The following is a 25,096-nucleotide window of genomic DNA, read 5'->3' as shown; positions in this document are numbered from 1 at the left end:
ATAATGGTCTCAGCACCATCAGTAGCCTCCACGCCCAGCAGTCTTGGAGGAATGGCAAATCAGAGGGGAGCACTTAGCCAACTGCCTGCTTCGTGTGGCCCGTGACAAGACTAATAAGCCAGTAAGGCAGCGATATTCTTCCTGTGAATTCCTGAGGCTTTTCATGAGGTTTATTGGCTGGTGGAGGTATGTGTGTTATTGTCATCTATTATTCTACTTAAGGCCTTGAGTAATAGTTTAATAATCAGTAACTAACCTCTTTGGATCCACATGAGCTCAGCGCTTTGCGTAATTCACTTTTTCTACAATTATGGGGAAAAGCATATGAAACAAGTCATTACGATCGTGATTACCAACCTGGGCTTTGTGACCTCCCTGGGTATTTCCAGGGGATCTCAAAAGGGATTAGAAAATTCTCAAATCAAACTATAATTTGAATTCACTTTAATTTTTTTTTTAAATGGCACTTTGAGGACAGGAGGAAGTCACAAAGTCCACAAACCCATGAAGGTGTCTGCTCTCAAAGGCTGGAAATTACTGCACTATTTAATCACCTCTCACAGTAAACGTCTCATAACAAAGGCCTGTAGAGTTTGATCTCATTCATTACAGAGTGAAGGACTTTTATTTGTTTGGTCACATCGTTATCATTTAAGAAATACTTAAAAATGGTATTTATTTTTATTTCAACATGTCAACTGTGCATTTCCAAAACAGCAGGCTTTTCAGAGGAATAAATCAGAACTGTAAACACAAGACACAGTAGAAGTTTTTTGACTTCCTACAGTCAGTTTCACAAATCCACATACTGTACATTCATAGGTGAGGTTCAGCCTGTCACCCATTTCTTTATTTCTATAATTACATAAGCATAATAAATACATCTGATTTTTAAAGGTCACTTAAAATGAGTCATGATAATTTACAGTACAGTACATTTCAGTTCAAGTGCAAAAATAACTATTTGCTTAATTCTGTTTCTTCCCGTTATTTTGTTTTTAAGCTGTGTTCTGTGGTGAAGCTAGATATCCGAGTGTAGACTTTCTTCTTGCAGATGCAGCTGTGGGCAGAAGTATTGTATCGTGGAGAAGTCCTCACTTTATAATTGGTCCTGCCTAATCAGAGTCAGAGAGTAAGGTGAGTTGCTCATTTTTAACTCTGTTCTTTTCTTTCCTCTCTCCTGTACTCATCCACAGTATTGTACACACTATATAATCGACCTTCCTTCAGCTAAAGCAATGTTCCCTTGTCCACAGCCCTCCCCCAAGGCTTCCCATAACCTCAGCTTTCATTTTTAGCAGCAAGCTTTATGCATGAGTCACCCGGCCATTGTCAACTGTAGCTGTAATATTTACAGTAGCATGCCCGTATCTGAACTGTCCAGTGTCTGACTATGTCTTCGTGGGAAAGAATATACTGAGAATTTTTTCTTTAGTCATTAGAAAGTGTACTTACTTCTTATTTTCCATTCCTGGTTTCCTATTCACCACCTTTTCCCCTCACCAAAAACAAAACAAAAAAACTGAACCAGTGTGTAATTTTTAAAAATTGTATCCCTTCCCTAGGCACTTAAATCTTATACTGTTATTTGTAAGTAAGTAGTACTGCTTAATTAAAGAAACCCTTAGGAATTCAGTGATTTTGTGTGTTTGTTTTAGTCCATCAGCTAATTAGAGCCCAGATCACTATAAAGTTGTAAGTAGTGATAGAGGCTATTTACAGTATCAGTATATTTAGTAAACCCTTGTCTATCAAGCCACAGGATACTAAGTTGGTTGGTTGATTTCAAATATCCCCTCCTCTGGTCTTAAAGCCCATTTAAAACAAAAGGCATTTTAAAGCTCAGCTTAGCTTGCAGTAGTCAGTAACAGCTTTTGCCACTCAAAGAATTGACTATTTTCATTATACACCATACCCATATAAAAATATATTTGCTAGAGATATGCCAAGTTTCTGATGAAACTTTTTCCTTTTTTTTTTTTTTTTTTAAACAAAAGCATAGATGCCACTAACTTTTATCTGGTTACTTTTAAAATACGTCTTAATTTTTTTTTAATTGTTCTCTTTAAGAGAAACAAAATTATAGATGTATTCTGTTTCTTCCCAGTTTGCATTAAGAACCAAATAATTAGGATAAATAATCAGAAGAGGGAAATTGTATCAGCATTCACCTTGAAACACTTTCTTTCCCTCCACTCATTTAGTGTAACTGCTGGTTTCGACTCTTACTGCCCTGGCAGAGAAGTCCTGTAGTCCTTAACCTACCAATCCAAGAACTGAAAGTCCTCACTGAAATCCATTTTCCTTCTGTGACTCCAGTAGGACTACGGAAGTTGACCTATTTCTGCCAGTATGTACTGTAGCTTCTACATGTGTGAGCGTGTGTGTGTGTGTATTTCTGCGTTGATGAGTTCAGGTATTCAGCAGCGTATGTGGTGCTGTGCTCCTCAAGGTGCTCCCTCTGTGCTGGCAGAGGAGCCCAGTTCCATGCAGGGTGTGAGATGAGCAGGACCCCTCAGTGTCCCCCAGAGGCAGGCTGAGCCTGCTGGTCCTCAGTCTCCTCCCTGCACGGGTCTACACTGGGGTGAGTGGGGCTGCTCTGCGTCTGAGATGCTGCTGCTTGAGGGGACGGCTGGCTTCTTGATGGGTCAGAGGGAGCCTCACGTGGTCCAGGCCGGGCTCCACCAGTTGGAGAAGTTTCCCGATCCTCACTGGTCCCCTGGAAGGAAAAAATAGGAGGTGCCCCATGGTCAGTGCTAGCAAACTTTTTATACGCTTTCAAGTAAGATATATGAAACATGGGGAGATCATCCTGAAATAAACACTTCAGGAAACAAGTAACAGAGGAATAAGGATAGAATGTCTTACCTTTCATCTCCTTTCCTACGTGCAACTGTCCAAGCCGCATGAAAAACACAGACACTATAAGCAGACGTATCTTGTGGATAAAGGAACGTTACTACCAACATGCCTGTTACTCCTAGGAGAACAATTTACATCAGCACATATTTACTGGGCCCCCACCAGCCACTGTGGCAAGTCACTGGGCAAGCGGCACGGAACGGGAACTCAGTCCACTTGCTAAGACCAGAGAATTCAAGGCTGGAAAGCACCTTGTCCCACAGGAAGTGAGGAAGGCATCCTCAGCCTTGGAGACAGGGCCAGGAAAAGAATGTCCTGAAATTGAGTCCTGATGTATAGTTGGGATTTTAAAGTACACACTAAAAGTTGGTTTGTATGGATTTTCCTCTGAATTTAGTACCCATCACTTCAAAGAGCTGAGCACCAAAAAAGAAAAACAAAAGTTTTATTTCTGTAGTTCTAAACTGTAAAAGAAAAAATATTAGTATAATGACTTCTTCATAAGAGTAGCTAAGCCATACTAGCCAGTTTTTATTAATCTTAATATATCATAAAAAATGTTAATGATACTTAAGCCTAATAGGCTTCTGTGAAAACAAGGGTGAGTATCCAAAGTAATGAAAACACTGCCATTCAGGCAGAACTCATCTTTCCTCCTGCATCACCTCCTTGCTTCACATCCTTTCTATGCTCCTCCTACCCTGATATCGTCCTTGACTTGTGAGCAGAGGATTTGTGTGAGTTTATTATCTCGATAAACCAATAGGATCATACATGGACTAGAATGCATTATGGTTATCAGCGAAGAATCAGATTTGGTTTAAATTAGAGAAATATTACAGGTCAGTTTACAAAATTGTGATAAATTTAATTGAGGTAGTTCAAATTAAGGAAATTACTCAAACTACTCTTAAAGTCTTTCCCCTTTATTTTTTTCCTCCTGTGTCCTCTGAAGCTACTCTAGATACAGAGCTGACATGATTCATCAAGTGAAAGGGAGTGATTAATAAAAACACAGGGGAAGTAGACTCATTACTTTGGCTAAACTGTTCATAGAAGTTACGCTTAAACATTTTCCAAAAGTATTATATAGCTTCAGTTACAATTACCTACAGTGTTTTTATCCATGCGATTCGACGCTACTCAGGAGAGACCACACCTCTAGGGACAAGAAAAACCACACTTTTTATCTTTCAGGTGAGCCCGCTAGCAAAACCACATTTCCACTGAGTTAGGTGTCCTGTCAGACCCTTTTAGTGGCTCAGAGTATTACTTAATTTATCAGATATTTATTGAGGTCCTATTATATAGAATGTCCCCATTAGAATTTTTAAATTACAGAGATTTATAATTCACCAAGGCAAGAACCATATATCCATACTGTAACTAATGTCCACCAAAACAGACATTTCAAAGAAATATATAAAATCAGAATGGATTTATTTTCTTTCTTTCAAGAGGTACTGTCTTCTCTGTGAGGCCTTCCTGAACCACATAAGGCAGAATTTTCCCTCTATGGAACCTTGTATACAGCTCTATAATACACTTGTCACAAAGCACTGAAATTATTTGTCTGCATGTCTATTTCCCCCACCAGACCTCCCATAAATCTTGTTGAATGAATAACAATAACTGAAACAACTGAGCCTGCTTAAGGCAAGGCAGCAGAGGAACTTTTTACCTGTAAAGGCTGTATCTCAGAAGCACGGTTGTCTCTTGTTAGCTGCATCATCTCTTTGATTTGGTAGAGTGCGTAAACAAAGGTCACCCAGGGAGAGGAGCTGACACCCCAGGCTGGCTTGTTCACATCCTCCTGTTCTTCCTGGTGCTTGGTTTTCTTAGGTGGTAGTCTGGGCTCAACACGTGGCAGAACATCTTCTGTCTGTTGCTGGACCAAGTCGATGGTTGCTATGGGAACAGGACTAGAAGGAACAGGAATCCTTTCTGCCAGCATCGTCTTGTCTGGAGAGAAAGCCATGTTTAAATTGTTTCTCAGCGTTTTTACATATTTAAACAGATGTATGTATGTATGTATAAATAAATAATAAAAACTGAACAAATGGACAACCTCGATAAGCCCGTTCTAGTATGCTTGGGAATGTTGATAAGTTGCCGTGTAACAAGGGCGGCTTCTCTACTTGGCGCAAGTACTGAGCAAATGAATGTGATGTTTACCTTCCAGGGTCTCCTTACAGGACTTAACAGACATTAACTTATATCTATTTATGAAATGTATTGGTTCAGTTAACGCATCTGTGGGGCATAGGTTATAGTGAATGTTGCCTTAGGCCCACTTACAGGATTGAGATTTTAAAGATAAGCATCAGAATAGGAAGAATCACACAGCAGCTGCCTTTATTGGCCTTTTACTGAAGGCATGGCCTAAACTGCATAAGAGAGATGATCTAGTTAGGATTATAAAAGAACAAGAATAAGAAAAGTCAGTACTGGTCTTTCCTTCTGAGTAACTTGTTGGAATTAAAATCTGTCTCTGGGGTTTCTGTAACAAGTTAGTTTTTCTCTTAACAGAAGCACTTCGGGTACTTGAGGCAAATGCTCCTCAAAGGACAGGACACCACAGAAGATGAGCCCTGTTCCAGGACCCAAGAGCTGAGAAAGAATATTTGTTTTAATGGTTGGCCTTCTTCATTGAAAAAAAAAAAAGTTGATTCCCCCAAAAAGTTGAAAGCTTGTTCTCATCAACACATTATATTGGATATAACCTTCTTTCTGTATGATACGTTTAAGAAGGCCATGCCTAATTAAGGGAAAACTTCAAATTTAAGGTTTAGACATTTTTATCAAATGAAGGTAAAAGCACAGAGATTAATACCATTTCCTACCCCTAATAGTAAAATTACTGTATAATCCTATATATATCTGATTTAAATTTTAAATCTCTTTAGAATACCAGAGAAATTTAAAACCAATACTTTCCCCAGTACCTTGTACCGTAAAACAAAACAAAAGCAAGCTGCCTAAAACAACCAGTATTCTTTTCAACATAGCAAGTGGCTTCTCTCCAGCAATGGTGCACGAGTTCACTGATACACCCCCGAGAAAATCTAGCCACGCAGGTCTGTGGTACACTCTGTTTCCACCTCTGGGTTTCTGAGGGGTATGTGTAGAACTCCCCACGGCTTCAACCTTTAGAACCATTAAAGAACAATGAACATGCTTACCTTCTTCCTCATCTGGCACCGCCAGCCACTGGATCAGGGCAAAGAACAGGAGGATCACCAGGCAGGCCATGCCAATTCCTCGGAATGTTGCAGCAGCCCCTGTGGAAACAAACAGCACTCTGTAGAGTAATTCCCGGAAAGACAGGTAGCCCTCATCCAAAACTGTCAGTGTTCTAAAGTTCAGGGCAAAGGCAGCAGAGCAAAGAATGGCAAATGGCCATCAGCTTCATATAGTAGGAAAAGCACAGGTCTGGGCAGGTGTCAAGAGATCCAAGTGCTGGTGTTGGATATCTGTCATTGATCAAATTTTAAAACTGCATTTATAAAGTAAAGGACTGTCTCCGAGTGCCATTTTAAAATTCAGTGGTGCTCTCTTCATAAAGACAATTTACCTAACTATATATTAAACAACCTTATTAATCTGTAATTAGAACAGCCGAGCTCAAGTAGTGCTATATATTCAGATATCTCTGAGTCCACCTTCTAGGGACCTGAATACTCAAGATTCCTGGAGCAGAATAATGCCATCTCCACCTCAGCCCCGCCCTTGTATTTCCAATAAGGGAGATCTGACAGGGCAGACAGACTGTGTTGTCACAGATGCAGTGACATTACCAAAGCCAGCATATAGTTAGATTTTTTTGGTTCAAAATCTCCTGATGGAACAACAATGATGAACTCTCTTTCCTCTAGCATTATTATCAGCTGGTTTAGGGTACTTTACTTCAAACCAAAAGCACATGTGATTATTCCTTTGTTTGGCTCCTTTGAGCTATCTGTGTAGCATCGCAGTAAGCTGTCAGAGAAGCGTGCACGGTTACAAGCTGGCTCTGATCATCTTAACCACTGAAGCATATACTGCTCTGCAATTCTGACTACCATGAGAGCTAGAAAGAGAATATATGAACAGTGGAGTTTAGCTTCTGGCAATCTTCAGTAATAACTTGAGTGTTTACTGAGGGGTTGCTAAAAAAATTTGTTAAGTTTTCATCAAAGAAGAAAGAGAAAAAGAGAAAACCATTCTTACCAAAATAATTGACTAACACGCCTCCGATCATGGCTCCACAACCTCTCCCCAAACCCAGATGAAGGCCCTGCAGGATGCCCTGGGCAGACGTCCTCAGCTCTGGGGGAACCGCAGCGCTTAGATAAGAAATGCAGGCTGCCCAGATGGCCGCGTGTGTCACTCCTGGAGAGGAAGAGGAGCGGGCAGGGTGACCAATCAGCACTCCTTACATTACTCTTTTTTGGAACATGAGTTATTTACTTAACTATATATATATATATATATATATATATATATATATATACACATATACACACACACACACATATACATACCTAATAAAGATAAATATTTTGTGGTAAAATATACGTAACAATATTTATCGTTTAAACATTTTTAAGTGTACGGTTCAGTGGCTTGAAGTACATTCACACTGTTGTGCAACCATCACTACCATCCATCTCCAGAATTTTTTCATCATCCCAAACTGAAATTCAGCACCCGTTAAACAATACTATCTCCAGGCCCTGAGAAACACCACTTACCTTCTGTCTCTATGAATATGACTATGACTGCTCTGGGTACCTCATATAAGTGGAATCATACAGTGTTTGTCATTTGGTGTCTGGCTTATTTCACTTAGCACAATGTCTTCTGTAGCATGTGCCAGAATTTCCTTTTTAAGGCTAAAGGATATGTAGCCTTGTAACTTTTTTACCCATTCATCTGTTAATGGACATTTGGGCGGTTTCCACCTTTTGGCTACTGTGAATGCTCCTGCTGTGAACGCTGATGTGCGAGTATCTCAGTCCCCGCTGTCAGTTCTTCTGGGTATATACCTAAAAGTGGAATTACTGGGTCATATGGTAATAATATATTTAATACTGTGAGGGGCTGTTTTCCACAGTAGCTGCACCATTTTACATTACTACTAGAAATGCACAAGAGTTCCAGTTTTTCCACATCTCACCAGATGTTATTTTCTGTGTTTTTCTTATAATAGCAATCCTAATGGGTATGAAGTGGTATCTCATTGTGCTTTTGATTTGCATGTCCTAATGGCTAGTGATATTGATCATCTTTTTATGTGTTTTTTGGCCATTTGTAAATCTTTAGAGAAAGTCTTTTGTCCATTTTCAAATTGGGTTGTTCGGGTTTTTTGCTGTTGAGTTGTCAGAGTTCCTTATATATTTTGGATATTGACCTCTTACTGGGTACCAGACGTATAGATCAACGGAACAGAATAGACCCCAGAAATAAACCCATGCATGTACAGTCAATCAATCTACAACAAAGGAGGCAAGAATATACAGTGGAGAGAAGACAGTCTCTTCAACAAGTGGTGTTGGGAAAGCTGGACAGCTACGTGTAAATCAGTGAAACCAGAACACTCCCTCATGCCATATACAAAAAATAAACTCAAAATGGTTTAAAGACCTAAATGTAAGACATGACACCATAAAGTTCCTATAAGAGAATATAGGCAAAACATTCTCAGACATAAATTGTAGCAATAGTTTCTTAGATCAGTCTCCCAAGGCAAAAGAAATAAAGCAAAAATAAACAAATGGGACTTGATTAAACTTAAAAGGTTTTGCACAGCAAAGGAAACCATCAACAAAATGAAAAGACAATCTAAGAAATGGGAGAAAATATCTGTAAATGACGCAGCCAACAAGGAGTTAATACCCAAAATATATAAACAGCTCATACAACTCAATATCATAAAAACAAGCCAATCAAAATACGGGCAGAAGACCTAAATAGAAATTTCTCCAAAGAAGACATACAGATGGCCAACATGCACATGAAAAGATGCTCATCACTGCTAATTATCAGAGAAATGCAAATCAAAACCACAATGAAGTATCACCTAACATGGGTCAGAATGGCCATCGTTAAAAAGTCTGGAGAGGGTGTGGAGTAAAAGGAACCCTCCTACGCTGTTGGTGGGGATGCAAATTGGTACAAACACTATGGAAAACAGTATGGCGTTTCCTATAAAAGCTAAAAATAGAGGTACCAATCCCACTCCTGGGTATATAACCGGAAAAAATTCTAATTTGAAAAGGTACGTGCACCCCAATGTTCATAGCACTATTTACAATAGCCAAGACACGAAAGCAACCCAAATGCCCATCAACAGATGACTGGCTTAAGAAGATGTGGGATATATATATATATATATATATATATATACACACACACATACATACACATGCACAGTGGAATAATAGCCATAAAAAAAGAATGAAATATTACCATTTGCAGCAACATGTATGGACCTAGAAACATTACACTTAGTGAAGTAAATCAGACAAAGACAAATACTATACGCTTATATGTGGAATACATATTGCTTATATGTGGAATCTAAAAAATTATACAAATGAATCTATATACAAACCAGAAACAGACTCACATAGAAAACAAACATGGTTACCAAAAGCGAGAGGGAGGGCAGGAGGGGTGACAAATTAGGAGTATGGGATTAACAGATACTAACTACTATACATAAGTAGATAAGCAACAAGGATTTACTTATAGCATAGGAAATTATATTCCGTATCTTATAACAACTTATAATGGAATATATCTGAAAAAAATATAACTGAATCACTTTGCTGTAATCTGAAACACACACAGTATTGTAAATGAACTGTACTTCACTTTTAAAAGATTATTTCCAATTTTTTCCATTATAATTAGCACTATGATTAACAGTTTTGGAGATACAGCTTTTTTTTTTTTTTTGCAGTACGCGGACCTCTCACTGTTGTGGCCTCTCCCGTTGCGGAGCACAGGCTCCGGACATGCAGGCTCAGCGTCCATGGCTCATGGGCCTAGCCGTTCGGCGGCATGTGGGATCTTCCCGGACCAGGGCACGAACCCGTGTCCCCTGCATCGGCAGGCTGACTCTCAACCACTGTGCCACCAGGGAAGCCCTGGAGATACAGCTTTTTACATATCTTATTTACATTGGCTATAATTCTACAAGTGGAGTTAATGATTCAAAGAATATAAATTTTTTTTTGCCTTTTAATATACAGCTCCAATTTGTTTTCCAAGAGTGTAGAGACTATTTACAATGCCTCATTACCAGTTTCATTATATCTTCACCATTTGTTGGCAGGGAGGGGAGGGTAAAGATAACAGGTGAAAGAAAATTTGATTATTTTAATGTACAGCAACTGTGCATTGTATGAATTTAAATTTTTACTAGAGCACGGCTTTAAGTGTAATAGGAAGAGGGACTTCCTTGGTGGTCCAGTGGTAAAGAATCCACCTTCCAATGCAGGGGACGTGGGTTCGATCCCTGGTCGGGGAACTAAGATCCCACGTGCCGCGGGGCAGCTGAGCCCATGCGCCACAACTATTGAACTCACACGCCCCAATGAGAGAGCCCATGTGCCACAAACTACAGAGCCCACATGCCCTGGAGCCCGCGTGCCAGAACTAGAGAGAGAAAACCTGCATGCCACAACTAGAGAGAAACCTGAGCAGACTGCATGCCATAAGGAAAAAGATCCCACATGCCTCAACAAAGATCCCGTATGCCACAACTCAGACCCAATGCAGCCAAAAAACTAATAAGGAAAATAAATGTAATAGGAAGGTATTGTCACAACAGGTTTTATAGATAGCTGGAAAGGATTAAGAGATCATCTGGTTCTGCCTAGATTAAGTCTTGGACTTGCTTCCTGAAAAATAATCTCATTTGGAGATAATATCAACAGAAACTCAATCTATGTTTTAGAAAATTAAACTGAAAGATTAATATTCATTTAAGATTTAATCTGACAGTCTGCTTCTGCCCAAAATAAAACAACAGGGACTGGATTTACTTCCTTCTTGAAACAACAAACAACTGGACAAAATATATGAAACAGTAGTTCCCAAGACACTGGACATCACCAACAAGGACAGTGATCTCAGAGAGATGGGAAACAATGAGGCGCTCCAGCTTACTGCCTGGTCAGAGTTTGAAAGCTGCAGGGCACAGAGGGGGAACCAGTGAGTTGAAGAGATGGAGCCGACAGTCTGGGGAGACCAAGGCAGCTGGAGCTCCAGGTCAGAGTACCAGAGAGCAGAGAGTTTCACAGAAACTCGAGATCTGCAGATGGTTTCCCTCAAGTATTCAGCAGAGTACTGATTAGCAAGAGCGTGTATAGAAACTATCCAAAGCCAGGGAAAGAACCGCCCAAAAGCATTACAGAAAGCATTCCTCAGAACCCATACAGGGCTGGGAATAATACCTGTTTCCACCAGCCACACTGGAAAAACCCATGATTCCTGGGATTGGTAGAGTACTCAAAAGGGTCTTGTGTTAGTATTATGAAAGGGTTAGGCCTAGTTTAAACACTGCTCTGGTACCATCTAAGTAATGTTTAAAAGCAAGACGCAAAAGGATCACACTAGTTCCAAGTAATCGAGTTGTGTCCCAGAACAAAGCTCAAGAATATCTGTAGGAATACAAAAATATCCAGCACCTAACAAGGTAAAATTCACAATGTCGGACATATAATCAAATTACCAGGATGATTTTACTTAAGTAGATCCATAATAGAATAAACACTATTTTCACTGGGTATATTAGATTATATGCCCTATAGTAAACTGAGAAATATCAAAATAATTTTTCTTATATGTTTCAGTAATTTCAAGTAGGCTGTTTTTTTAACTAGCAAGATGGAAGAGGCAGTATGCACACTTAATTTCCACAGAATTCAAATGAAGTGTTTGCTTTATCTGACTAAACAATTGCAGTACCTTAGATAATGCCAGCCTTCTCAGAACTGAATAATGCCTGGATAGAGTCTTAACTGTAAATGTTGACACAGTAATACACAATTAAAATATTATATGTTTTAAAGAATAGATTATTAAAGATGCAGCTAACTCCATTTCTTTTCAGATATGCATAGTTTTTCATTAACACCAAGGAAAAAACTCAAAAATATTATGAGAAATAAAATGAAATTTATTCAACATTAATTAGATTCAATAGTAACATCCAGCGTAGATTTTGAAATTATTTCTTAAAGATGAATCATCAAAGACCTGAAACCACATCAAATGGTTGTCAATTAACTTTAATGGTGATGCCAAGTCTATTGTTATGTCTATGTTTGACCAATCAATTACAGGATTTACAAGTAGACAAAGATGGGTCTATGTACTTATGTAACCAAAACAGTAACAAATATACTTTCGCTATAATTCTAGATCAAATATAATTCTAGCAGTTATTCTCTTAAATGTGAAGGCTTGGACGCACACAAAATCTTCCAATAATAGGGTTTCTTTTTTTTTTTTTTTTAATTCTAAGGGTTTTCTAAACCTTTGAGTCTTCTAAGATAATTAAAGCATTTTCCAGCAGGATGACTTAAATTAGGATACTTTTAAACTATTGTTAAAATTTGTTGGCTGGCATTAAGTGGCAGTTATAAAAGATTCTCTGTAGTTAGAATTCCAGAGTTTCCTCATTGCTTTTTTGGGACTGATTAGATCACTGGAAACTACACTCTTTAAAGCAACTCAGGGCATTAACTGAAGGGGAAAATAGTAAAGCATTCAGTAAAAAATTTTTTCTCTGGTACTAAAAGCAGAAGAATGAAAGCCATTTGGCTTGTATGTTCCAACATTTTCCAGGGTAGATGTAGAATTAAACTTGGTTTCTCTGGAATACCTTTATTTCAAAATACCATGTAAATAGAAGAATCCATATTACTTCCTAGAAAAGAACTAGCAAATGTAAATCCACAAGAGGGGACTGGGTTGATAACAATACCTTGTATACAAATGACAATTGTGGAGTTTTGGTTCTTGTCCTTAAACTTGAGTATACAACCTAGTAATCATATTAATAATCTGAAACTCTTGCCAATATTTTTACTACACTTGTGTTCTGGTCCTCTATAATAAAGCAATCTAGAAATCTAAAAGAGTAAATGCCACCATTTTCCGTATTTGTAAAATTGTATTTTAGGTATAAAACAACTTTCCTTTAAAATTTAGAGGGTAAAAGATATCATAAGCAGAAAAAAAGAAAATGTTTCTACTTCTTTCCCTTTTATTAGAGAACTGTGAAAAAGGAGTAGATGATTATTCTCTACATGATGAAATAAATAAGCAAATGTATTGTGTCACTGGTAAATGTGTTTACCCTAGAGCTATACCTTTTTAAACCTTTTAGTATGAAGTAACTAAGTTGGTGGATCAAACAGTAAGAATAAAAGGATGTTACCTCCGTGACTGACAGTAGTAACAAAGGCACATGAACTGACTCTCCTTGCAATGTTATTAACTCTTCCTTGGCTACTTGTTACAAAACTACTGATAATTTTGAGTGGCAATTCAACACCATATGTTAACTGACAACAAGTAACGCTCGAAGACCACACAGGTCATGGAAACTTAGCTTCTCAGTCCTTTCTTACCTTTACTGTGGTCCCTTGGGATTACCTTCAAGGCTAACAGAAACTCAGAGGTCTTTTCACACCACCTACTGCCAAGACCTTAACTGTCTGTGAATACACTACATTTGAATAACCTAGAACCATTAGAAATAATTATGATTAACGTTTAATTTCTCTCATTAATAACATTACTATAGCAGCTTACTCTACCAGGAGCTGTGCTACGTATTTTACAAAGATTATCTCCTTTATTCTTCCTAGTAATAGGTACCATTTTTTTCTTCATTTTCCAAAAAGGCACAGAGAGATTAAAGTGCCTTGTTCAAAGTGACACAGACAACAGGGCAGTGGAACAGGATTTGAACCCAAGGTGTCTAAGCTCGGAACTTCAGTGCTTAAGTACTATACTATACGTCCTCATAACCACTGTGAAAGGTATTCTATAATAAATGTAATCATCTAATTTGAGAGGTTTTCTTGATAATATCAAACATGCCCAATAATCTATCAATTTTTAAAAAATGTACATTCTTCCTACCTTCTTCCCCTCCCTCCTAAAAGAGTTCACATCACATAATATCAAGTTTTTTATATGCCCCAAATAACTCTTTACCTTATAATATTCAACATTCTTACCTGATCCTGCAACACGAATTTCAAGATTGTTCAGTCTCGGCCCACAAGAATGCTCTATTGCAATACACGGCATGTACTGATAGGAACAAGAAAAACTCCTCTCTTCCCAGGAAGACAGCTGCCTTTCGCACAGTGCTGCTTGGCTTGGGGGAAATCACATCATAATGGCACGGGAGGGGTGAGAACTGATGCGGTATCAGGGAACTAGTATTGTTTTGTTTTGTTTTTCTTGCTCTGCCACTGACTTGTGCTTACTGAACACAACACACATATCCCTTTAGCAGTGGCACACTAAAGCAGTTGTGACAAACCTTTTCCATTGATGGACCAAAGCATACATTTCAATTAGCTCAGTGTACCTCTCAAATGCTGAGATTAAAAAAAGTTTCTGAAAGATCCACCTGGTAAAAACCAGTAAGAGACTACTCTTCAAACAACAACGCAAGAAAACAAAAACCAAACCAAAGCAAAAACAAACCCTCCCCTGGGCAGGCGATAAAAGGAGGCAGTATTGGCTAAGGTAATGCTCCTGTTGTAAGAGAGAAACCTCAGAATCTTAGTGGTTTCACCCATTAGATGTTTTCTTTTCTTGCCCATATAAAGTCCAATGGTCAAGGGACAGGAAGAGTAGCAGCTCTGCTTCACATAGTCATTCAGGGACCCAGGCTGCAGAGACTCTGTCTTCTTCCTCACATGGTTACCCTGGGCACCGATATCCAGCAAAGGACGGAAGAGAGGATGGCACATGGAAAATTTTATGGGCTGGGTTTAGAAGTGACACGTCATTCCTGCTTACATTCCACTGGGCAGAATCAGTCATATGCTCATACCTAACTGCAAGGAAGGCTAGGAAGTGGAGTCCAGTGTGTATCCATGAAGAAAAGGAAACAGCAGGTGAACAACGAGCCAGTATCTCTGCCAAAGTCAGGGCCACCAACAGCAATGGACCTTCCAGAAAGAGTAGAGGACCCCACAAAGAGCAGTGGACCTAGCAGAAGCTTCATGAACCTTCTTGTGTCGCATGAAAGAGACTTTATATATGACATGCGAGCACTTCCACGCCCACCCATGTGCAGCACTGCAAGAATCTCCCGCATTCATTCACTCAACAGTCCTTACTGAGCACCCAGACCACGTGCCGGAGCCCCTGCTCTGCACTGAGACTGTGACTATATACAGAACACGTGTTTAACCACCACAGAGCTTATAGTCTGGCGGGTGGAAGGGGGCAGGATTTACCTGAAGGAGGAGCAGACTGAGCTCCTTGAGGAGAACAAACATACCAGGACCTGGCACAGGGCTTGACACGTAACAGCAGCTGAGCAAAAGAGAGCTGAAACGAACTGAGCAGGCAGTGGCCTGCGGGCTGGGATATGAGGAAGAAAGCACTTGTGGATAAAAGGTACCCTGGGTAACAATGGAGAAAACTTCCAACTCCCACGTATGAGTAAAAACGGAAAGAAGAAATGAAGTTTCTATAAGCTTCACTTTGCAAGTTAAAAAAAGAAAGACATGTAAGTTGCTTAAAAAAAGAAGTCTATAACTAATACAACAATGTTTTGGGGGCCTTTGTGAATTTTACATGCTGGCGTTATACCCTTGGCATACCTTCAAACAGCTCTTAGGAGACTGCCACCCCAAACTGCCTGTGTTTAAGGTCAAGACTTAACAACACTATATACTATATGCCCAATGTCTCCTCATAGCAAGCCACACGTGAGAACTGCTTTTACAGCAAAGCCAGTAAAAATTTCACTTCCCCAAAGATAACTTTAAAAACACTGTACACTGACTAGTCATTTATGGCCGGGCTCTCATGCATAATTGCAATGTAACCTCTGAGGGTAGACTCTTCTAAGTTACATTTCCCCTGGTCCTGATTTTTATTATCACTTTTTATTTTACTTTTATTGCATGTTATTTAACATTTATTGAAGGCTAACTATGTGCCAGGTAATATGCTATATACTTTGCATAGAATAGTTTATTTAATACTCATTAACCTATTCTGTAGCACAAAAGTCTACGAGGCTTAAAGTGATGAAGCAGCTTGCCTAAAGGACACAGAGCTTATAGGTTGGGGAGCTGGAATACAAGATAGTCTAATTCAAGCCTGAGCACTTTGTAGAATGAGGCGGGGACGTTAAGTAAATGATTAAAACACACTGCTGTGTTTACAAATGTGCAATGGATGGCAGGATGGTATCCTAGGGGAAAAGCTAACATATTAAAGATTCAACTTTTAAACTTAGTTTTCAGCTTTCCTTCACATATTTATAAGCTTCTGAGATAGAACTTCCTCTATTATTCAAAAGCTTTAATAATTAGAAAATATCAACTATAGTACATTTTGCAGGGGACTGTGAAATCAAACAACAAGCATTTACAGTATATCTTCCTGTGTGCATGCTTCTTTGGAGAATTCAAAAACTGTAAGGTGTGGTCTTTGCACTTAAGGGTTAAAACTAAGTCAGGAAGTAAAACTAGTATTTGTTAAATAAAATAATTGGGTAACAATTAAGTGCTAAACTGTGTAACATAGTCCATAACTCTGAGAACAATTCAGAAAAGGAAGAGCTAAGTGTCAGATGCAGTTTGCCAGAAAAGGATTCTTGCAGCAGAAGTATTTAAAATGAATTCTGAAGGGACAAAATAATGTCTATTTTTAAGAGATTGTATAAGAACTTTTAGTAACTGTAAAGCATGGGAATGATAAAGCATAAACTGCTCTATTACAATCTATGACTATTCTGATGAAAAATTAACCTTAGCAGTAACATCAATGACATCCGTATGCCAATTTAGTCACTGAAATACTAAACTTAGAGCATTTCGTGTATCTTATATATTCATGTGACAAGCTACTTGTGTTTTAAGGGTTAAGTCAGACAGAAAGTTTCCAATATGGATGACAACAGCCTGGAATCACGGGTAGGATTTCCACTGTCAGATAAGGGCTACATTGTAATGCTTTCATAATTTCTCCACGTTCTTCCTGAGAGGAAGGAAAACGTGATTCTCACTCGGCTGAGTAGGCATACTAAATAAGAGAGTAAAGCTTCATAAATGTCAGTTCAAGCTCTCCTACTGGTGACATTAAAAAACCATCTTTCATCATCATCTTAACCCGGATCCTACTGATCAAGCAATCTGCAGAGAAGGACGCGACACAGACCTCATTTTCACCCTTCAGTGCTTGAGCCATTAATTTGAGTATCACAAAAGGACCTCTTTAGTTACAGCAGCCCTGGCCTGGCCTTACTCTCCTTAAATACATTTTAACAGCAAAAATAATTTGAATCACATCCATCTCAAAGTCTTGCAAGGATTCACAACAAACACCGGCATAAAAATGAGCATAAAAAATGTGACTGTGATTTTTATCAGAAGTGTGTACTCCGGATCACAATCAAGAATATGTGTAAATGCTTCTCGTACAGAAGTAAAGGAGAAAAACATGTGGGTTCTTAAAATGAGATCCTATAAATAAATATAAACTATCCTAATCCCTCCACTGCACCCAGCAATGCTTTTAGGCACTTAGACCCACTGCCTCTTTTTAAAATAAATTACAGGCTCCTTATGAGTAGGAAATACATCTTCTGCTTCTTTACATGGTGGCACCCGTTGCCTACTGAATAACATGTTTGCTGCAAAAGACAAGTGAACGGCTAAAAGGCTGCAAGAGACACTGGCTACTAAATGTGAGAAAGATCATAGGAAAGAAACATCCTCATAATCCCCAACAGTCTTACCTTGACCCCAAAACAGATATCCACATAGCCTCCTTCCTAGGGGTCTAGAGAGGAGGAAATTTGCTTTATCCCCATCCCATCAGCTAATTATTACCAACATAGCCTGAGGAGACACATGCTGAGATGATGAATAAGAGCTTCAGGGAATGAAGGATAACAAGGAATCTTCCTCCATCAGCTACAGGTAACCCCAAAGAGGAAGAGATGAGTAGCCAGAGATATGGAATAAAGCACATCCCTTGTCTCCTCCCCTTCCGTTGCTCCACTAGGTGGTACTAGTTCTTATGGTGTTTTAGGGATGAGGCACGGGGTGAAAGGTTGACAGCTAGACCTCACCTCTATTTTTTTTTTTTTTTTTCGGTACGCGGGCCTCTCACTGTTGTGGCCTCTCCCGTTGCGGAGCACTGGCTCCAGACGCGCAGGCTCAGTGGCCATGGCTCACGGGCCCAGCCGCTCCACGGCATGTGGGATCTTCCCGGACCGGGGCACGAACCCGTGTCCCCTGCATCGACAGGCGGACTCTCAACCACTGCGCCACCAGGGAGGCCCCTCACCTCTATTTTTTAAGAAGACCCTCTGTGTGGCGCTGGGACCGGAATCAAAGAGTGGAAGTGCTGACTGTTCAGTGTTACGACCATCAGTGATGAGAGCCAATGTCCTGCTTCCCCACCCTCCCCCCTCCTAAGGCTGGGTCTTTGGAAATCGTCAGGTAGCAGTTCCAGTCAAGGGATTAAGGGGCATCTATCATGACAGTGGGCTGTTCCTGTAATTAAATCATTCCGTGTTTTGTCATCATTTCCTGTTTTACTGCATCCTAAGTAGAGCTGCCTTAAGCACAGGGACTTTAAAGTCATTTGGATGAGCCTTGTAAATCTGGAAGAGTTCAGACTGGAAAAACAAACCTGTTCAGTCAGAAGTGTGTTCCTATGAAACAGGATTTATTCCACATAGATAATCCACTGTTTTCCGTAGGGTGGGCATGGGTCAAACAAAGGCAAGGGATTTTTTGTTGTACAGCCAAAACACTCAGCACTCACTTCTGCCAGGGAATGAAACCGTCTCCTCCAGTTTTAGACGCAAAGAGCTCTGTGGAACTGGTCACAGAGCCCTGTGTTAGATGCGGAGACTCCCCGTATTTACAGATTCCCCCTTTTTACTTGCTTCAGATCAGTAACGAGGTTTCTACTGGCACGGGGGAAATAAAATGAAACACAGAGGTATGAACTGTAGCCTGCCACGGGAAGCAGGGATAACTGCCCTAAGGTGCACATAAATACATATTATAAAAATATGTACTGGGTCAGCAGCTTAGGATGACAAACCCATCGAGCCCTAGCCAAAGCCTCCCACTCAGGTTTCCTGAGATGCCATTCCGCTCTCCACGGCTGTGCTTTGGCACGTGGCTCTTCTCTGTGCCAAAATGTCTGCTTTTCTTTAGGCCACTGGGTGGGGTCCTGGTCACCCTTCAAAATCCAGCTTATCTGTGATTTCCTTGGGGAATCTTTTAATAATATCATCCTCCCACTCTCTGCTTCACAAAGCTAATCATTCCCTCCATGGAGCTCCTTCTCTGTTACCTGGCACATTTTTCTGATTCCATCTAACACACTGGGTAGCAATTATGTATTTATACATCTGGCTTCCAGAACAGACAGTGAGACCTTGAGGCCTAAGTTAATATATTGTTTTTTAATTATATTCCCAGCACTCAGCATGCTGCGTGACTCTTGGTGGCTATTTAACATATTTTTAATAAATTAACAGGAAAAAAGACATTTTCGATTCACAACAGCATTTGTTTTTTCCCTCTTATAAAATTCTTCTCTTGTTATAAATGTCTTCTTTAACCACTGTTTTAAAAAAGCTTCTCTCTTTTGCTCTCTTTTCTTTTTTTAAATATACATATATTTATTTATTTGACTGCACTGGGTCTTAGTTGCGGCACACAGGATCTTCAGTTGCGGCATGTGGGATCTAGTTCCCTGACCGGGAACCGAACCCAGGCCCCTTGCACTGGGAAGCGCAGAGTCTTAGCCACTGGGCCACCAGGGAAGTCCCTGCTTTATTTTCTTAAGTCACTAATGCAAACCATCCTTTTTAATCTAATTCATATTAAATTAAAAGGAGAGAAAAAGGTATATGCATGTATTATTATAACAGGTATACCAGTTTTTTTGTTTTTTGTTGTTTTTTTTAAGTAAGAGTCTGCACGTGGTGTCATACCAATAAATAAAGCAGTTAAGTCAGGCTAGCACCCTGCCTCACAGAATAGAGTCTGAATTAGAGGTGGGAACCCCTAAGGCTGTGTTGCTTATACCTTGTTGTTGCACATTTCTTTCCTGCAGTTCATATTTTGTGCTTTGTTTTTCTTACATGACACAATACTGAGATGTATGCCCCACCTCAAGACTATTCAAGAGTTCTAATTATTACAAACAATAATTTCTTATTATAAGACCAAATTTCCATTTTCTATATATTTATAAACAAAATCTCTTTTCATCATTTATACCACTGCATCAGACCTGAGAAAAGCACCTTTAAAGTGTGTACATATTTGAATTTTGTAATTTTAATGTGACTATAAATTATGTCACCTTTCAATTAGGATAGGTTTTTTTTTTTTTCATTGCCACGATGGGATTTGGTGAATGAGCTTTTGCATTTTATACATTTTGTTTTGATATATAATTGTGAGTCTTTCATCTTAGATATTATGTTGATTGTATGGCATTTGCATCCTCAGGGTCAGGGAAAATGATAATGGCAATCTATAAAGCTAATAAAATTGTATATAGTCATAGACTGTTTGGTACAATTAATGATTTAGGAGCCTGGGCATCCCCGGAAGACCTCAACTCCAATGATGTTATCCTGAACCTTTATTTTAATCATAATGCCAATCACCAAATGGTTTAGCCAAGCTGCTAATAGAACGTCTCAGGATACAGTCTGGATTATATGAGCTAATGAATAGAAATCAATGTTTTTACTACTCTTAAGCCACATGGCAAGAAATTTTTTTCAAAGTTACATGTTGAAGGATCCAGTGAAGCAAAGAGAAGAACTCTGGTCAGGATATTTGAGCAAAGATTTTAAAGGTGCATGGGAAAACAACAGCCTGACTATAAAGCTTGCGTTACAAATCACTAGGTGTGATCAAAGTAACTCAAGAAATATAATAATTATGACCTTTTTTTTTTTTTGCAGTAAGCATAGTTAACCTACAAAAATACCAAAATCTTTAAAATATAAATCGTTTTATATTTAAAACCACCTTTGGATGTGTACACCTAACAGCTGTACATGAGAGTTTATTGCAGAGTTCCTCTTTCTTTGTTTAAACACAAGGGTGTGGGAAATAATCCAGCTTTGTTTAGCTCAACAAACACAGAACACTCAGAGGAAGTGAAGAACCAGCGCCCTGACGTAACCTGTTCCTTCACAACCACTTCAAACTCATATAAAACAGTGCCTCTGCCCTTCCTTTGTAGAGTCAGATGCTGAGGGCCACTGAACTTTCATGTAGTCATAACTCAGGTAGAAAAATAATTCTAATTCCAACTGTTAACTTGCCTTGAAGAACTTCCATGGGGAGAACAGTCCAGGCATTTTCCAGGTAGGAAATATAAATATAGCGAGCAGTATTGCAGGCCAGGCCAATGTACAGAACCCTAAAAAAAGCAAAGGAAAATAAGTTGAGGCTCTGGTAGAGATACAAAACATGCAAATATCACCTAGTTTTTCCCCTGCCCAAAACATCCATCATCCAGCAGGCAGTGTTCCAAACTCAGAAGTGGGGAAGCTAAAGGACAATTAAATTTAACCATAAACTCTTAGGAATAAGAAAACTGCTTCTAACACATCTGCTCTCAGCCTTTTCAAAATGCTTGTTAATATAAAAGCAAACATCACCCTTCCTGAAACTTAATTAGTAGCAGAGATGATGCTTTTTTAAGATAGTCTGGGCATACTGCCATCTGTAATGACATTGCTGGCTTCCTTCCAGGTGGCTGTAGGGTAAATATGCCTGGGATTGTAGCCACTTCACTATGATGGGGGAAGGACAGGCTAAAAATGAGAACATGTGAATATGTGGCCCCGCTTGCAATACCCAAGACACCAAGCAGTTTCACAAAGAGACTCTCAAGGTCATTGAAAACTGTCATCCAATGATGAATAATAACTATTTGGAAATCAAACACTTTTTCCTATCAGTTCAACTGATACAAGTTCATTATTTAAAAAAAGAAATCCATGACATCACATGTTTACAAAATTGATAAATATATATCAGCCTCTAGCTTTCACTCTCACAATCACCACCACAAAAATTATGAGTATAAACAAAATAAACAAAGGCCTAAAATGGTGAATCCAAGCATAAGGTTACCATCTCTCTCATTCTGAACTAGACAGGCTGGTTTGGAAGCAAACGGTGGCTACTTCTCTTTACAAAAACACAACCCAGGGGATTTCTTTTTCTTGGTTGTTTTCCATTTTCTGTTAATTTTCCCCAACCTTAATGCTTTTCTTGTGTTCTAAATCCAAGTGGATGAAAACTAGAAGGTAAAAGAAATAAACCAATTTGACAATCAGTGGTATTTTCCTAATCTTACTCAACTGTATTTTTATATTAAAATCATTCTTATAAACGGTGTCCTCTTTTTCCAACACTGGATCAAGGAAACGAAATGCTCTGAGGCATCCAGCTGGTATTAACTGCAAATATGGAGCAGAAAGAAATATGGGGAAAGACAACAAAAGGGTTGAGGGGGTGGGGATGGGATAGGAAATGGATATTAGAATGGATTTAGGAGCTCTTCAATAACGAAAAGGTCTGGGTTGTCATATTCTTTGGACTTTATGCTCTTTTTACTTGTATGTTTTGAAGAAAAAAGTATGTTTCAAACCTGTTTGATAAAAAATATGCTGAACAAACTTGCTATAAATCCGTCAGCCAGGGTCCCAATGCTAGGAAACAGCAACGGAAAGCCCACAGGAGATTAAAATGCAAAACACACTATGCAAACACACAAGTTACACAAATATGTTTCCTTCCAGGTTCTAAAGCAGCCCTGCTGATGACTTCAACTTAGCCTAACTCATGGTCAGCAAACATTTTCTATAAAGGGCCATATAGTAAATAGGTCTTGTAGGTCTTTTGCACATTCTCAACTCTGCTGCTGTAGCATGAAAGCAACCATAGACAGTATGTAAATGAATAAGCATGGATGGCTGTGTTCCAATAAAATTCGAATTACGAACACTGAAATTTAAATTTCATGCAATTTTCATGTATCACAAAATAGTATGCTTCTTGTGATTTTGTTTTCAACCACTTGAAAGTATAGAAACTTTTCTTAGTTCCTGGGTCCTACAAAACAGGCAGTAGGCCAGATTTGGCCCCTGGCCATAGCTTGCCAACCTCTGACCTAGCTCATTAGTTCTTATTAACTAACTCTGCCTGTACATCAGATTTACTCGGGCAACTGTTAAAAACTACAGTGTCGAGGCCCATGCCACCCTCAGTTAAGGCTCTTTAGGATTGGAACTCAGACTCCGTGCTTTTGAAAGCTCCCCAGGTTATTCAGATACTGAGCCAAAGGTGGAGAACCACTGACCTAGCTCATTCTAAGCAGCTCCAAGTAATTCTTGCCCATAATCCCATCATAAAAAGATTTGGTACTACATCTTCCTTGTGTTCATATTGCCTATCCTGTACCTTTCTTTTGAGCCCACTTCTGAATCAGGGTTACCATGACAACCGTTATTCAATCCAGGCCACAGTCCACAGGGCCTGGCCCTAAGTAACACGTAAGAGGTAGGTTGCGCTATGCCTTCAAACCTCTCTCTACCCCCGTGGAATTCAGCCACTGGAGTCTGTAATTTCTCGGACCCTTAGGTCTCGGATTGCCACCAACCAGCCCAGTGACTACGAGCTTGATATACCTTTCAATTCTTTTCCATGTTTCTAATCTCACAACTGATAGTTCTTTGGGACCAAAGAACTGATAGGTCTTTGTAAAGGTGAAAACACAAAATCAGAAGTATCCAGCGCAAATTACTTCATCTCCTAGAGCCTCAATTTCCTCATATATCAAGTAGACAACAACATCAACTCTGCAGGCTTGTGATAATTACAACACAGTGAGTTGCCCATAATAAGCACTCAATAAAAGGTATTATTATTACTATTCTTATTATTTTAAAGAAAAGTGTCCAAGTATCCTTCTTTTTTCTGATAAAACTTTTATCCCAGAATTCCAAGAGAGAGGACACTAGCATTCCTCCCTCACCAACCATTCTGGTGAAGCCGGTGGCTTAAAAAAATCGGCAAGTGTAAAATGATGAGCAGAAAGGAAGGCAGCATTTTGATCTATGAAAAGGGAACGAAGTAGACAACACACTTATTGAGTAATCACTGAAAAGTATTGCAGCAACCTAAGAATCTCTTTAATATCTGAATGGGATATTTAAACTGCCGTAGTATTCACTGTTATGGGCTGAACTGTGTCCCCTCCAAAATTCATATGTTGAAGGTCTAAGTCCTAACCCCCAGTATCTCAGAGTGTGGCTAGATATGGCGATAGGGCCTTTAAAGAGGTGATTAGGTGAAATGATGTAATATGGGTAGGCCCTAATCCAACATGACTAGTGTCCTGATAAGAGATTAGGACAGAGACAGACACAGAGGGAAGACCAGGTGAAGACACTGGAAGACAAGCCAAGGAGAGAAGTCCTCAGAAGACATACATCCTGCCAACACCTTGATCTTGGGACTTTTAGCTTCCAGAACTGTAAGGAAATAAAATTTCTGTTTTTTAAAGCCAGTCTGTGGTGCTTTGTTATGGCAGCCCTAGGAAATGAATACATGCACACTCATGAAATTAAGGATTTGCTAATAAAAAGGAATTTATAATATGTTTTACTAGATCATCTTCTGGACAAATTATGCTGAATATAGAGCATATGTTTGGAGTCCTAGAATTTGCCTGAGCATTAAGAGGTCTGGAAATACAGAAAAATAGTCTGAAAAATGCCTCTCAGTGACATACAGAGACCCATTGAACACCTACAGTGAAATAGCTCAGAAACAACATCATTGCTTTCCTATTTCACAACAAGAAGTCAGTAAGTATAAAAGCAGACAAGAAATAAAGACCATTTTAGAACAGGTGTTATAGATAACTGATCTATAAAGAACACAATTGGTAAGGAGCAGATGATTCAGCA

The 25,096-nt window shown here is 39.2% G+C and overlaps 1 protein-coding gene across 1 annotated transcript in view; it reads right to left on the bottom strand.

The window, feature by feature from the left end:
• Positions 1–2,490: 2,490 nt before the first annotated feature.
• MFSD6 (major facilitator superfamily domain containing 6) overlaps positions 2,491–25,096 on the bottom strand; it is a 47,317-nt gene continuing 24,711 nt past the window's right edge. The window contains exons 2-6 of the mRNA XM_065880754.1: positions 21,437–21,534; positions 7,072–7,233; positions 6,045–6,143; positions 4,544–4,824; positions 2,491–2,719 (exon numbers count right to left, since the gene is read on the bottom strand). Coding sequence (XP_065736826.1) covers positions 2,516–2,719; positions 4,544–4,824; positions 6,045–6,143; positions 7,072–7,233; positions 21,437–21,534 — 844 coding nt within the window. The 3' untranslated portion in view covers positions 2,491–2,515. The remainder of the gene's footprint in view (positions 2,720–4,543; positions 4,825–6,044; positions 6,144–7,071; positions 7,234–21,436; positions 21,535–25,096) is intronic.

The sequence above is a fragment of the Phocoena phocoena genome, chromosome 7 (genome assembly GCF_963924675.1).
Source record: "Phocoena phocoena chromosome 7, mPhoPho1.1, whole genome shotgun sequence".
In the NCBI taxonomy this organism is placed as follows: Eukaryota; Metazoa; Chordata; class Mammalia; order Artiodactyla; family Phocoenidae; genus Phocoena; species Phocoena phocoena.
The sequence above is the reverse complement of the archived record's forward strand: the minus strand, read 5'-3'. Positions and strand labels throughout refer to the sequence as shown.